This window comes from Cydia strobilella, chromosome 9 (genome assembly GCF_947568885.1).
Source record: "Cydia strobilella chromosome 9, ilCydStro3.1, whole genome shotgun sequence".
In the NCBI taxonomy this organism is placed as follows: Eukaryota; Metazoa; Arthropoda; class Insecta; order Lepidoptera; family Tortricidae; genus Cydia; species Cydia strobilella.
The window spans coordinates 12,429,190-12,443,956 of NC_086049.1; the positions used below are offsets into that span (position 1 = coordinate 12,429,190).

The 14,767-nt window shown below is 44.6% G+C and overlaps 1 protein-coding gene across 1 annotated transcript; it reads left to right on the top strand.

Annotated features, from left to right (window-relative positions):
• Positions 1-286: 286 nt before the first annotated feature.
• LOC134744310 (E3 ubiquitin-protein ligase SMURF2) lies at positions 287-12,127 on the top strand. The gene is made up of 12 exons (XM_063678084.1): positions 287-460; positions 562-600; positions 872-1,013; positions 1,644-1,744; positions 2,304-2,547; positions 4,135-4,356; positions 4,826-4,947; positions 5,546-5,778; positions 6,277-6,468; positions 7,183-7,422; positions 7,651-7,838; positions 10,009-12,127. Exons 1-12 carry the CDS (start codon positions 406-408, stop codon positions 10,655-10,657), a joined length of 2,427 nt encoding a protein of 808 aa, XP_063534154.1. The 5' UTR covers positions 287-405; the 3' UTR covers positions 10,658-12,127.
• The last annotated feature ends 2,640 nt before the right edge of the window (positions 12,128-14,767 follow it).

A 14,767-nucleotide genomic window follows, 5' to 3' on the forward strand; every position in this document is an offset into this window, starting at 1 on the left:
ATTATTTTGTGACTGTAGTGCGTGACGTGACACATGTCATTAGCGTTTGACAAGAATGACAAGTGACGTGCAACTAAATATTATAAAGCTGCACGCACGAGTGTGGAGCGCCCTTAATATGTTTCTAAACGAGAAACTTCGCCACAAACACCGATATCGATAACTAATCGATGTTACCAATAATATATTAATTTACCGGTATTTTAGGCGTGTAAAAGTGGCTTATCATAAGGGAAAGAAAAGGTTGTGAACGAATGAATGGTGGTTTGACATAAAAGTGATTGAATGAAATCTCAAAACAGAAAGAAAAATGGTGGCTGATGGTTTGTGAAACACTTATGCTGAGGTGATAGAAATACAGAATTAAAATGTTTAAGTGTTATTATTAGTTAAAATTATGGTAAAATGTCGACTCCTGCATCGGAACGAAAGTATGGAGCTCAAAAGATTCGCCTCACAAGTAAGAACATATTTAAATATTCGAATTACTTCCGCACCTCGGGACGGTGTGAATATTTTACTTTTCGTTACAATTCACCGATTGAATCGTTTTGTTTTCAGTTGTTTGTGCAAGGAATTTGGCGAGGAGAGATCTCTTTCGTAAGTAAACATTGATATTCCGTCTATTGTTATCAGTATGTAAATGGAGGTCTTCCTCAAGGTCTGAGAAATGAGAAATAGGTGTCTGTGTGCTGTTTGGAGCATATTAACGCGAATTGACGTGCGAACATAATTTGTTCCCAAGAGACGTCGGCGTTTGGTTATAAAATGTTTCACTATGCTTCCTGCTGGATGCTGTCACTGCTTTATATTGATACTAAGTGTATTGGTTTTGTTGTGAATACTCATTAGTTTGTTATTCGTATTGCAGGAATGCCAGATCCGTTTGCCAAAATATCAGTCAATGGAAGTGCTCAGGTATACACGACAAATGCTGTGAAAGCAACCCTCGATCCAAAATGGAATACACACTATGATTTATACCTCACTAAAGCAGACGGAATTACAATCAGGTAATTGGATAAATCTATCATGTTTATTTAACATAATGTGTATTATCTTAGAACATAATTATCTAGTTTAACTTAATGTGTTTAGTGTTATAATATATATCTTTACAAAACCAACTGTTATTGAATAGAGATAGTAGATCCTCTTAATCTAATGACATCTGAATGGTACCTAAAGTGGTAGAAGTAAATATAATCACAATGACACATATCTTTTGAATCAATTTTGTCACTGGATATAGAGTAGCCATCTTATATGTGGACTGGAGGGCAATGAAAGAGGGCAACTGCCCCTCAAACTGCTTTTAATTTCGTAAAACACTATACTGTAGCCGCATATTTCCTCTTTTAATAATAATTAATTACAAAAATAAGTTCAAAAGGACTTCTATGTGTCTCTCTTATTTTTCTTTTATTAAAAATGTTCATCCTAATGATTTGGATGCTTATAACCTTTTGAGACCCGTCGGCTCCCTGGGTAGCCATATTTACTATATTTAATAGAATATGGGTCCGGGTCTCGAAAGGTTAAATACAATGTAACTTAGTAGCAATTTATTAAAAAATATATGTTGGTTTTGCACAAGAATATTCAAAAATAATTGTGTTACTAAATGTTGTGGTACTTTTCAGTGTATGGAACCAGAGGAAAGTGCAGAAACGACAAGGATCTGGGTTCCTCGGCTGTGTCCGCATCCAGCCATCAACGGTGCACAAGTTAAAGGACACTGGCTGTTAGTCACTACTGTATAATACTTGTGGTTGATAATTATTATTGTTTTGGTCTTGCTGATGAACTTATACTTACATGGAATGCTAAGTTTCTTAATATAATATTGTTATACCTATTAGTCATGGTATGCCAGTCACAGCTGAAACCAATTGCTTCTTTATTTCACTTATTTGTTGTTTAATATTTATTACAATAAGTGTAATAATATTATGCTGTTCTAGTAGTGTTGCTACCTAATTTTTTAATCTTCCATTTTATATATTGGTGGCAAACTAGTACCCATACAGTCCACATACTGCTATGCAGTTATTGTAGCCTATGGAAACTTGAACTCCAGGAATGTGCAACTTGGGCGTTGCTGACTTAAAGACAACTACTAAAATGAATAAATAAATGTTATTTGCATTTTTATTCATATTTCAAACAATGCAAAGGTGAAAAAAAAAAGGTTTTTTGTGCATCTGCATTTGGGGATTACAAATTCGTAATAGCTGATAGGCAATTTCCTTCATATAATTTTATGCCATTATTATAATTTGGTATTTTTATATTAATTTAAGATCAATGCCTTGAACTGTGCGAAGACGGATCTGGCGAGACATGTGGGGTTCGGGGCCAAGTGATAGTGTCGCTCATGTCCCGCGACGGGACGCGCGGCGAGCCCGCCTCCGCCGCGGGCGAGGGCTCTCCGCTGGCGGTCGTGGGCCCGGCGGGAGACGTCAGAGCCCCGAGGGAGCCTGCAGCGCACAACACTCAGAAGCCATTGCCGCAACATTGGGAGGAGAGATTCACGGCTAGTGGCAGGTAATTACAACCTTTTATATCCCGGAACGTGGAACCGTGCACTTGTTTGTCTGAAAACAGAGAAATTCTCTGATTTGACATGTAAATTAGATAAAAACTAAGCATCATTAAATGTGCCATTTGTAGATTTATGTATGTTATGCAATAAAGTTGTCGCGCCGCGCGTCATCGTAAACCTTGCCGCAATGCTGTGCATTGAGCTGTAACCGTACGCGTCAGTTGACATCTTTGGCCGTTAAATAAAAAAATATATGAAGTGAAGGAAAATAGGTAGAGCAGAGGTAGGCAAGAGAAAGTTAATGTAGTGCTGTATAATAAAGCTGAAAACAGTAATAATTGCTTTATAGTGATTACTGCACAACAAGATCTAGATTCATAGTTTTATGACAACCATTTTGTTTCATATTATCATTAGCCGGGTCCACACAGAGCGAGCATACGCGCGAGGCAATTTCCTCGCGCATAAAACGGCCAGTGTAGACGTGCCTCAGCCGAGGCGGCGAGCGCGAGGCATGTCTAAAAATGTCGATACAACACGCGCGCCTCGGCCGAGCCACGTTTACACTGGCCGTTTTGTGCGCGAGGAAATTACTTCGCTCGTATGATCGCTCTGTGTGGACCCGGCTATTGGCATACGCCTCAAATGGTCGCGCTTTTACCGCGTGTCATAGTGACTACCACTTTGTAAGAAGAATGTGTGAGTATAATATAATTCCTGGCTATAAATGTGCTACCAACATACAACCTTATCCGATCAGTAAGAGATGTGTTAAGTAGGAGTTTAACGTTTAAAATGTCACAGTGTCATTACTATGACATTGAGAAGATTGACGGCTATCAAAGCTAATTACAATTAGTATTCTCATTTTGACTGACATACTTATTAGCATATCATGTTTGTAAATTGACTATAAACAGATGAATGGTGAAGATTATGCACAATGTAACAGTATTTGGTCACGCTTTTGCTGCTCAATTATGCATAAAGTTACATTGTTTTATTTTTTACTTGCAATCGAAAAAAAGGTTATTGCATTGTATTGTGGCCAGGTCATGCTTCAAGTAAGTTAGTCTTGTTTTCATCTGTTCCGTACCTAAAGGTTAAAAACGGGATCCTATTACTAAGACTCCACTGTGCGCCTATCTGTCCGTCACCAGGCTGTATCTCATGAACCGTGATAGCTAGACTAATGAAATTTTCACAGATGATGTATTTCTGTTGCTGCTTTAACAACGAATACTAAAAAGTACGGAGCCCTCGGTGGGCGAGTCCGACTCGCACTTGTCCGGTTTTTTGTGAAATGTTTTGACAAAATGCCGAGACAACGCTAAGTGGGGTATGCTCCCTGTCCCGGCTACGTGACAACGTGACTCAACCCCCCTCCCACCCCTCGTTGACCGCCCGTAGGATATGCCAAGACACTAGAGAGAGGATGGTGAAATCTTCAGCAGTGACGGCGTGTCGAATATATCAGTTAGGAAAGCCAGAACTCGTTTAACATGCTTTTATTTTCGCTCGGACGTCCCGAAATTGGCAAGCCGGCCGGACGGACGTCTTACAACTGAACTTTACTTCTGTTCTTCTAGAGCGTACTACGTGAACCACGCCCTCCGCCTGACGCAGTGGGAGCGGCCCGCGCCCGACCCGCGCGCACCGCACTCCCCCACCTCCCCCGCCCCCGGCTCGCCCCTCACCCCCGCCACTCCCCTTGCGTCCCCGCTCGCGTCGCCCGTGACGCCCGTCGCCTCCCCGGCCACTTCGCCTTCGTCGGACACCGATGTCAACAATGCGACCTCTATTTCCATGAGGTGAGTAAACGTTACTTTTGTTGAAGTGTACTAGGTAACCCACGCAGTATGAGCAGTCCCCCGCCCCCGGGTCTCCCCTAACATTTAGTACCGTCAATAACCAGACATGGCGTAGTCGCTCGGTTGCCTGGCAACCTCATACGACTCATACGTTGCATTCGGCTGCAGACGCGGTGAATGATAGCGTATATGATATTGACCCAGTATGATAGCGTCATTAGACAAGGCATATCCTGGTGGTGAAGGTTTCCAGTTCTCCCAAGGAGAAATTCTTGTAAGCTTGTAGAGTCGGTATCGCGCGTGTGACTCCACTAGTTACAAGCGCCCTTAGGCTGCGGTAGCTGCTTAACATACCGCCGTGGTACAAATAAATATATTGAACTGCTTTATACCAAATGCCACCATTGACAGGACAAAAATGAAGTAGAAGTCGGTATACACAATAATTTATCAATTGTTTATTCGACAGGCCCGAACCGCAGCCGCAAACTGCGACGCGACGACAACTACCAGCGCCCGCGAGCTCCACTCCTGCATCCCCGTCTACTACACCTGCAGTTCCTGTAGCTGCCGATTTACCTCCGGGATACGGTAATATCACACAACAGATGACAGTAATATATCATAGCATATATATTGCGTGACGTTTGATGACAGTAATTTCATTTATTTATTCACTAAAAACACTAACATAACTAAAATGCACGCAACTCATGTTTGGAGCAATAGTTTGGTCACTTTCAACAACATCAACTTTATTGCTAACCCATCAAACTTTTGGGTACCAAAAAGGTCCCATCACAGTTACCGGCTTGGGTAAATTTAGGCTTTAATCATACATATACAGCTTTTAAGATGTGTAAGGTCCTTATCTCCCTATGCCTATGAGGGTCCGGCGAGGAAATTAGGCTTAATAATCTATTTATTTTATGATGTCCACAGGAAAGACGCATAACTTTAACTCACACAAAAATAAAGTTGTAGTAGCAGGGCCGGATTTAGGGGAGGGCAACCGGGGAAACTGCCCCGAGCCTCCACTCCTTTGTTGTCCCGGGGCCTCCACACCTCTAAATCCGGCCCTGCATAGTAGTAAATCACATTATTCTACAAAAAAGGTTCACATGAAATTCCCATTAAAAAAATATTTGACCCTCTTACTCCAGTCTTACAACTTGTCTCGTTTCCTCAGAAATGCGCACAACAGCCCAAGGGCAAGTGTACTTCTACAACAGCGGCACCGGCTCGTCCACGTGGCACGACCCGCGCGTGCCCACGCACCTGCGGCACTGCTCGGTGGCGGCGGGCCCGCTGCCCCCCGGCTGGGAGATGCGGCACGCCCCCTCCGGCCGCCCGTACTTCGTCGACCACAACAACAAGACCACGCAGTTCACTGACCCGAGGCTAGCGTTGTCCGCCAGGCCGGTGAGTACAAATACATATGTACTGATGTGTTTGTACAGCCATTGCTGTTGTACAGGCTGTAGAGTGTGTGTTAAACTATGGCATTATACAAATTGTCAAAAGCAGAGAGTTGAGACGAAACTTCTTCCTCGTTTCTTCATGACTGAGGGTCGAAACCACATAACGTCGTCGCATTGTCCACCAAAACTGCTTTGTTCATCGCACGATTTTTCCCCTTTCAAATGATAGTAAAGATTCATGACAAGCCTGTTTCAATACATCCACCGAACTTGTTGGTGGATGTCTCTAAGAGATAATTCGTCTAATACCACTTTTCCAATCCCGACCGTAACCAGGTCGTTTTCTAACTTGAACCGTAATACCGTAAAAGGCTTAATTTGAAGGGAATGGAAAAATATTGCGACAGTTTCGCCACTCACTTCAAATTGAACGGTTCATCCTTATGAAGTAGATTTTTTGAAGCCCTTGGATTAAAATGTTGTGTATTATCTCCCCCAGCCGGCACCTTCGCCGTCGGCCGCGCCCGCCGCGCCCGCCGCGCCCGCCCCGCCGCCCGCCCCGCCCGCCGCGCCGCCGGGCGAGGCGGGCGACGAGTTGCCGCGCTACAAGCGGGACCTGGCCGCCAAGGCGCGCGTGCTGCGCGCTGAACTGCAAGCGCTGCAGCCGCAGACGGGACACTGCCGGATAGAGGTTTTTATCTGTTTCTTTGTTTGACTAAATTATCTCCATCAGACGGCACGGGCGACGAGTTGTGCCGTGTGAGTGTGACTCTGCCCGCTCTGCCGGATAGAGGTCCGGCAAGAAATTGTAGAAAATAAACGAGGGCGCCACTTCCTACGAAACCGTCACATTTTTGACGTAAAACGCTTAAACATGGCAACAATTTAGTATGGAAATTTTGTAGTTCCATTTTATTTAATCTCTACTATTTTATGTCGCACTATATTTATGTTTCTTACTGTTCACAATCTAAGCGGGACAAGGTAAGGTTATGCACCAGGCAAAAGTCCAAGCATCCAAGTATACACGACGAATCTTTTTGCCGATTACGTAGTGTGTAACCAACTATTTCACGATTCAATTCATACATTTCATGGCAAGGAGGTACTTAAACAGCTCCTAGTGATATTCCGAGAATATGAAACAAAGTAATCTTCGGATAGGTATAGATTTATTTTTATGGCAGAAAACTTTGGTTGACAGATTTAGCTTTATCATTCTGGTGCTGATCAATAAAACAATGGGACATTTTTATAAGGAAAATTCAGTTTTTACGTCACTAAATTTTACAACTAGTATGAATACTAAAACGTAACGATCCGGAAATAATTATAACTTCGTTGAAACGGAAGGACAGTTGGAAATATTTTGTCTCTTACTCTCTTATAACCATTTTTTGTCCAGGTTTCACGCACTCAAGTCCTTGAAGAATCCTACCGATTGGTAATGAAGCTCCGAGGCAAGGAGCTCCGCAAACGGCTGCTAGTGAAGTTCCGAGACGAAGAGGGCCTCGACTACGGCGGTGTAGCCCGAGAGTGGCTCCATCTGTTGGGAGGGGAGCTGTTTAACCCCCACTACGGGCTTTTCCAGTACGCGAATGCAGGCGATGACCGATACGCGTTGCAAATTAATGCTGATTCTGGGGTGAGTAGGAGAAATCCTCGACAATCATCATCAATCTTGTTGAGAGTTTTCTCTTGCTGCGTTCTCCGGTTTGCGGTTGCCACTCGAAAATCGTTCTCCTGTATCTTACGGCTGACATCTCTCCGAGCTATGTCAGTAACCTTGGTTGTCTAGTAAATCTCCTCATTTCTAATTCGATCTCACAGACTCAGAGTAACTCGAAGCTAAATAAGCATACCTTTATTCCAGGTGAATCCCGAGCATCTCTCATACTTCCACTTCGCGGGCCGCATCCTCGGCGTAGCTCTGTTCCACGGCCACCAGCTCGACGCGGCCTTCACGGCGCCCTTCTACAAACAGCTGCTCGGCCGACCCATCACCCTCCGCGATATCCGGGACGTGGACCCGGAGCTGCATCGCTCGCTGTCTTGGATGCTGTGAGTTACACTATCGGCTCGAGCCTTCACGGCGCCCTTCTACAAACAACTGCTCGGCCGACCCATCACCCTCCGCGATATCCGGGACGTGGACCCGGAGCTGCATCGCTCGCTGTCTTGGATGCTGTGAGTTACACTATCGGCTCGAGCCTTCACGGCGCCCTTCTACAAACAACTGCTCGGCCGACCCATCACCCTCCGCGATATCCGGGACGTGGACCCGGAGCTGCATCGCTCGCTGTCTTGGATGCTGTGAGTTACACTATCGGCTCGAGCCTTCACGGCGCCCTTCTACAAACAACTGCTCGGCCGACCCATCACCCTCCGCGATATCCGGGACGTGGACCCGGAGCTGCATCGCTCGCTGTCTTGGATGCTGTGAGTTACACTATCGGCTCGAGCCTTCACGGCGCCCTTCTACAAACAACTGCTCGGCCGACCCATCACCCTCCGCGATATCCGGGACGTGGACCCGGAGCTGCATCGCTCGCTGTCTTGGATGCTGTGAGTTACACTATCGGCTCGAGCCTTCACGGCGCCCTTCTACAAACAACTGCTCGGCCGACCCATCACCCTCCGCGATATCCGGGACGTGGACCCGGAGCTGCATCGCTCGCTGTCTTGGATGCTGTGAGTTACACTATCGGCTCAAGCCTTCACGGCGCCCTTCTACAAACAACTGCTCGGCCGACCCATCACCCTCCGCGATATCCGGGACGTGGACCCGGAGCTGCATCGCTCGCTGTCTTGGATGCTGTGAGTTACACTATCGGCTCGAGCCTTCACGGCGCCCTTCTACAAACAACTGCTCGGCCGACCCATCACCCTCCGCGATATCCGGGACGTGGACCCGGAGCTGCATCGCTCGCTGTCTTGGATGCTGTGAGTTACACTATCGGCTCGAGCCTTCACGGCGCCCTTCTACAAACAACTGCTCGGCCGACCCATCACCCTCCGTGATATCCGGGACGTGGACCCGGAGCTGCATCGCTCGCTGTCTTGGATGCTGTGAGTTACACTATCGGCTCGAGCCTTCACGGCGCCCTTCTACAAACAACTGCTCGGCCGACCCATCACCCTCCGCGATATCCGGGACGTGGACCCGGAGCTGCATCGCTCGCTGTCTTGGATGCTGTGAGTTACACTATCGGCTCGAGCCTTCACGGCGCCCTTCTACAAACAACTGCTCGGCCGACCCATCACCCTCCGCGATATCCGGGACGTGGACCCGGAGCTGCATCGCTCGCTGTCTTGGATGCTGTGAGTTACACTATCGGCTCGAGCCTTCACGGCGCCCTTCTACAAACAACTGCTCGGCCGACCCATCACCCTCCGCGATATCCGGGACGTGGACCCGGAGCTGCATCGCTCGCTGTCTTGGACGCTGTGAGTTACACTATCGGCTCGAGCCTTCACGGCGCCCTTCTACAAACAACTGCTCGGCCGACCCATCACCCTCCGCGATATCCGGGACGTGGACCTGGAGCTGCATCGCTCGCTGTCTTGGACGCTGTGAGTTACACTATCGGCTCGAGCCTTCACGGAGCCCACACACAAGCGATTCCTTGGCCGTTCTATCACGCTCCGTAACGTAATATAATGAGGTTTACAACAACATTTGTATTGAACGGGCTGGATCCCCAGCTTGATGTAAGTAAGGGATTTTTGTAAATCCTTCAATGCTGTATTACTCGAAAAACTGCCCCATTTGGGCGTACGGCGCAGACCTCGTAAAAATTTATAATCAATTCATAGTGATTAGATCCAATACTACTCATCGATCGGTGACATTGAATATAAACTAAAATATGCTGGGCATGGTATTGAACGTAATTGCTATCAATTGACACCAGTTCTTTTAATAACATGATTCTACTTACGCCTTATTATTAAAACATGAATAAGTTGGAGCAATCATTACAGACGTATTTCTGCTGGAAGTGCGTAATACTGGTACGTTTGTTTGCATTCCAATGTAAATCTTGATGGATATTTTTTCAATTAAAGTATTTAATATAAAACATGGTAACGAAATCGTGATTATGTGATAACACATTGCGACTTGCGTGCATCTCATTTATTGATTATGGGTACTATCATCGTCGACTTAGCTACATTCAGACAATTTTTATCATGACCTTGTAACGACATAGTATTTATAATTTTCCAGGGAGAATAGCATCGCAGGCGTCATAGACACGACGTTCTCCGTGGAATGTTCGTCGTTCGGCGCCGTCCGCAGCGTGGAGCTGCGGCCGGGCGGCGCCGCGGAGGCCGTCTCGGACGCCAACAAGCGCGAGTACGTGCGCCTGTACGTGGCGCACCGCTTCACGCGCGGCGCCGAGCGGCAGTGGCTGGCGCTGCAGCGCGGGCTGGCCGACGTGGTGCCGCCGCAGCTGCTGCGGCCGCTGTCGCCGCGCGACCTGCAGCCGCTGCTCGCCGGCCGCGCCGACCTCGACCCGGCCGACTGGCGCCGCCACACGCGCCTCAAGCACGTCGCCGCCGACGCGCCCATCGTCGGCTGGTTCTGGGAGGTGGTGGAGCAGTTCGACGCCGACATGCGCGCCCGGCTGCTGCAGTTCGTGACCGGGTCGCGACGGGTGCCGCTGGCCGGGTTCCGCGCGCTGCAGGGCTCCACGGGCGCCGCGGCGCCGCGCCTCTTCACGCTGCACCTGGTGGCCGACGCGGCGCCCGACTCGCTGCCGAAGGCCCACACCTGCTTCAACCGCCTCGATCTCCCGCCCTACCCCACGAAGGAGAAGCTTCACGATAAGCTGAAGCAGGCCGTCTTGGAGACGGCCGGTTTCGCTGTCGAGTGACACCGTAAACGATATTATTAGTGGCTTGTATATATCGCCGACTCTATAATGAGTCGGGCCCGGGAAAAGGAACGGTAGCGCGGGAGGCGCTCGTGAACATTAGTATTGAAGCGCCGATATTGTGAGCGCCTGCCGCCCTGACCTCCCTTATTTCCTTAAAACGACACGTTATTGTAGCCTCTCGAGTCCTAAGCTGTGGCGACTAGTCTGAGTTGTGTTGAATAGAGGATGAGACTGACTGAATTTCTAAATTAGTAAACATGACAAAGATATGAATTAGATTATTATTATACAAATTTGGAATCGAAAAACATATGGATAGTTTACAATTGTTACAGATTACTTAAGCTTCTCGTATATAAATTTTGAATAACCTTTGCTGAATACAAACTACCCGCGACGTATAATGCTTTGCGGCCTTGTGATAAAGTCTATACTTTGATATTTGTAAATTTTTACCATCCTTTCAAAATAGCGGACATATATAAGGATTGGCTTTTTACCTTTTGTTATAAAAAGTCTTGGTAGTCACTTATGATTATGACAAGAAGGAAAAAGACATATTCAAGACAACTGAGTTAGTGCTTTAATTTTATAGATTTACTACTATAGGTACTCAATATTATTTTGCTTATCTGTTATGATTTTTTTAGATTAATTTAGTCTAAATTTTATACCCAGTAGGTGTTGGTTGCACAAATTATAACATGTGAGTATTTTATCTGACGAGGAAACTTCATTTCAATAATTGATTATGCTCAAAATCAGTGTATTATCATAAGTTGTATTGCCATATGAATGAGAAACATTGTGTTTTTCTAGCGAGTGGGCTTCCACGTGCTTTTATTGACTTTCCGTTATTGTAAATGTAGAATAAATAACCGCACAACTTAATATAGTTTCGTGCACCATTTATTTATTTATGTATACCATGTTATGTTTACAATTCTATTGACTAAGTAGCCCCTGCTGATATGTACAAAGAAGTGTGAATTACTAAGTACCTATGTATTTTTGTAAACTATATTATGTATCATATTTACAAGCCAGTACAAATGTAACAATGCATCTATAGTAATTTCATTGTGTTCATTCATTGCCGGGCATTTATGCTGAAGTTGTGCTGATGCCTTGATTGAGAACACAAATTTAATGGGCGCGCTTACACTTGGTCGTCTATCACCAACATAACCATGCTTTTGCCCATTGAAAGCGACAGTCGATCTAATGTAAATACGCTCTTATTTTCCAATGCCGGCAAAAAATTTTGACAATTATATTAAATCAATGATTATTCGACTATTTATACAAATATAATATCATATTCAATTCGCGTATTTGTAAATATTTAGAGGTGACAAGGATCAGTGCCTTTTAGTTGCTTAAGAATATATAGTGTTTAATTTTAAACTGATATGAAATGATTTATTATTAGTATTTAAAAGCATATAATTAAAGTATTTTTGCACAGTAATGAGTTTATTTCCTAATTAACAAAACCCCCTTGAGTAGAGACGTTGAGTATTAAATTTGCTTTTCTACTTGATTTTAATGGCCGTGAAGGCTATTACATGAATCATGCAAAATTATGTTTAACTCGACTTTATTTTGTATGTAACCATACTAATATTATAAATGCGAAAGTGTGTCTGTCTGTCTGTTACCTCTTTACGCTTAAAGCGCTGAACTGAGATAGTTTGAGTCCCGGGGAACCGGGGAAGGACATCTGGTTTTTATCCCAGAAATCATCCTTTAAGGGGGTGGAAATTTGTATGGCAAATCGATAAAAAGCATATTGGATAAAAAAGTAAGCTACCCAAATTACTAAATTCACGCAGACGAAGTCGCGGGCAAAAGCTAGTAACTAATAAGGTACAGCTGGTCAAGCTAATCTTGTCAGTAGATAAAGGCGGCAAATTTAAAAAATGTATGCACGAAGGGATATCGTATATTATACTACTGTTTGGATATCGTCCCATGGAAAATTTTAATTTCGCGCCTTTTTCTACTGACAAGATTTGCTTGACCAACTAGAGTAGAAATTAAAAAGTGGCAACACTGTAATGTCGTCCCGTTTTTCTTAGGGTATGCGCGCACGAGCAACTTAGTCGCGAGGCGATCTGGGTGCACGGATACTTACCTTTATTTTTTTAATACTTATAATTACTTGGCAATCGCACGGCTACATAATGACATAAGGATAATTCGTCAAATATTTGAAATAATCCTAATTGAACATAGCGCTAGCCCTAATAATGACATACAGTTTGAGCAAAGTAAAGCATTGTGTGCGATTGCCAAGTCATTATATGTATTAAAAAAATAAGGTAAGTATCTAATATTGTTACGGTTTTAACACCCCCTGGCACTGACTAAAATAACCGACTTGGTATCACATTACATCTCAAAACTTTTTTGTGGTAGAAGAACTGGGTTGCAAAACTTGCATCTTTTTACATGTAATGTTTTTGATCGGATTTATTTGTCTCTTTACGACAAATAAATCGCCTTGCGGCTAAGTTGCTCGTGATGCACGCACGAGAGCGACTTTCGTATCCGCAACTATTTTGTCTCTGACATCAAGCCTATGGGTATGTATGAAAGTGGGCGCATGTAGCGACGTGACAAGCGGGAGACTTTCTGAGGGCCTACCGCGAACCACGTTCGACGTGTTGCCTCTCTGTCGCACTTGTAAATTCGTATGTAAGTGTGACAGCTCCCTGGGGGACACACTTACATACGACATGTGACAGGGAGCTGTTACACTTACATACGAATTTACAAGTGCGACAGAGAGGCAATACGTCGAACGTGGTTCGCGGTAGGCCCTCTGGCCGACCGGCGACTTATTTTAGCGGAAGCCGCTCGACCCCAATTTCAAAGGAATACCGCAAATCGATGTACAGGTTAGCCGTTTGGCACACGCATACTAGAGGTCGAAACAAAATTTTTGACCAGCAGTTCCTAAAAAAATTTCGCTGGGGGGGGGGGGGGGTTTGTATGAAAAAAAAAACTAAAACCTATCAAAGAAATTGTTTTCAAAATTTCTGTCTTGGGGTTAGATATCAAGATATTACGTATTATTTATGGTATATTGTACAAAAAAAATCAGTAAGGTACATATATCGTATCTGAAGGATACAATCTTGATATTTTGTGTCAAAAACTAAACAAACTAAACCAACTGATGAAAGGCGCAGTTAAAGGGTTAAATAGGTATTTCCCGTTCGATATATGGATATTACGTATCATTTTATGCTTAATATGTACCGTATCTGCAGTATAATTCCATAAGTCTCGTGAAATAGGTATTGAAGTAGAACTGTGTCACTTTGTAAAATTGTAAAATTAAAAAAAAAATGGTTTTGATATTATTTTCATAATTGCTTTCTAGGAGTTAGACATGAGGATATCACGTATCATTTGTGGTATATTGTACAAAAAAGAATCTGCCATATCGTGTCTGGAGGAGCCCAAACTTGGTATGTTTGTTTCGATGATGTTTCGAAAATTCTTTTTGTTTTAATTTAAAAAAAAATGCCCGAAATGTAATGATGTGATATATTTTTAGAATCGCCTCAAAAAGTCCTTTCGTATGATACCACATACGATAGGTTTTGGAAAAAAAAATTTTTTTTTTCCATACAAAAAAAAATAATGTTTTACCACTCCCCCCCCCCCAGCAAAATTTTTTTAGGAACTGCGGGTGAAAAATTTTGTTTTGGCCTTTAGTATGTGTGTGCCAAACGGCTAACCTGTACATCGATTTGCGGTATTTTTATACGAACGGGTTACACTATTTGTCGCCCGTGCGCGCATTTGCATTGAAACCAATAGGGAAGGAGACAATTTCGTCGCGGGCTTGTCACCGAACTTGCACCGAACCCGCGGACAAAAAAGTCTCCCGGGAGTCACGTCGCTACGTGTGCGCACTTTAATACTAGTACTAGCCCATAGACTTGATGTGAGTGACAAAATAGTCGCGGCGACAAAAGTTGCTCGTGTGCGCGTACCCTTAGATTTGAAAGGGGCGACACTACAGTGTTGCCACTCCGATGTCAAAAAATCGGCATTCGCAACATCCCTGGTGCGTACAACACAACATGAAGA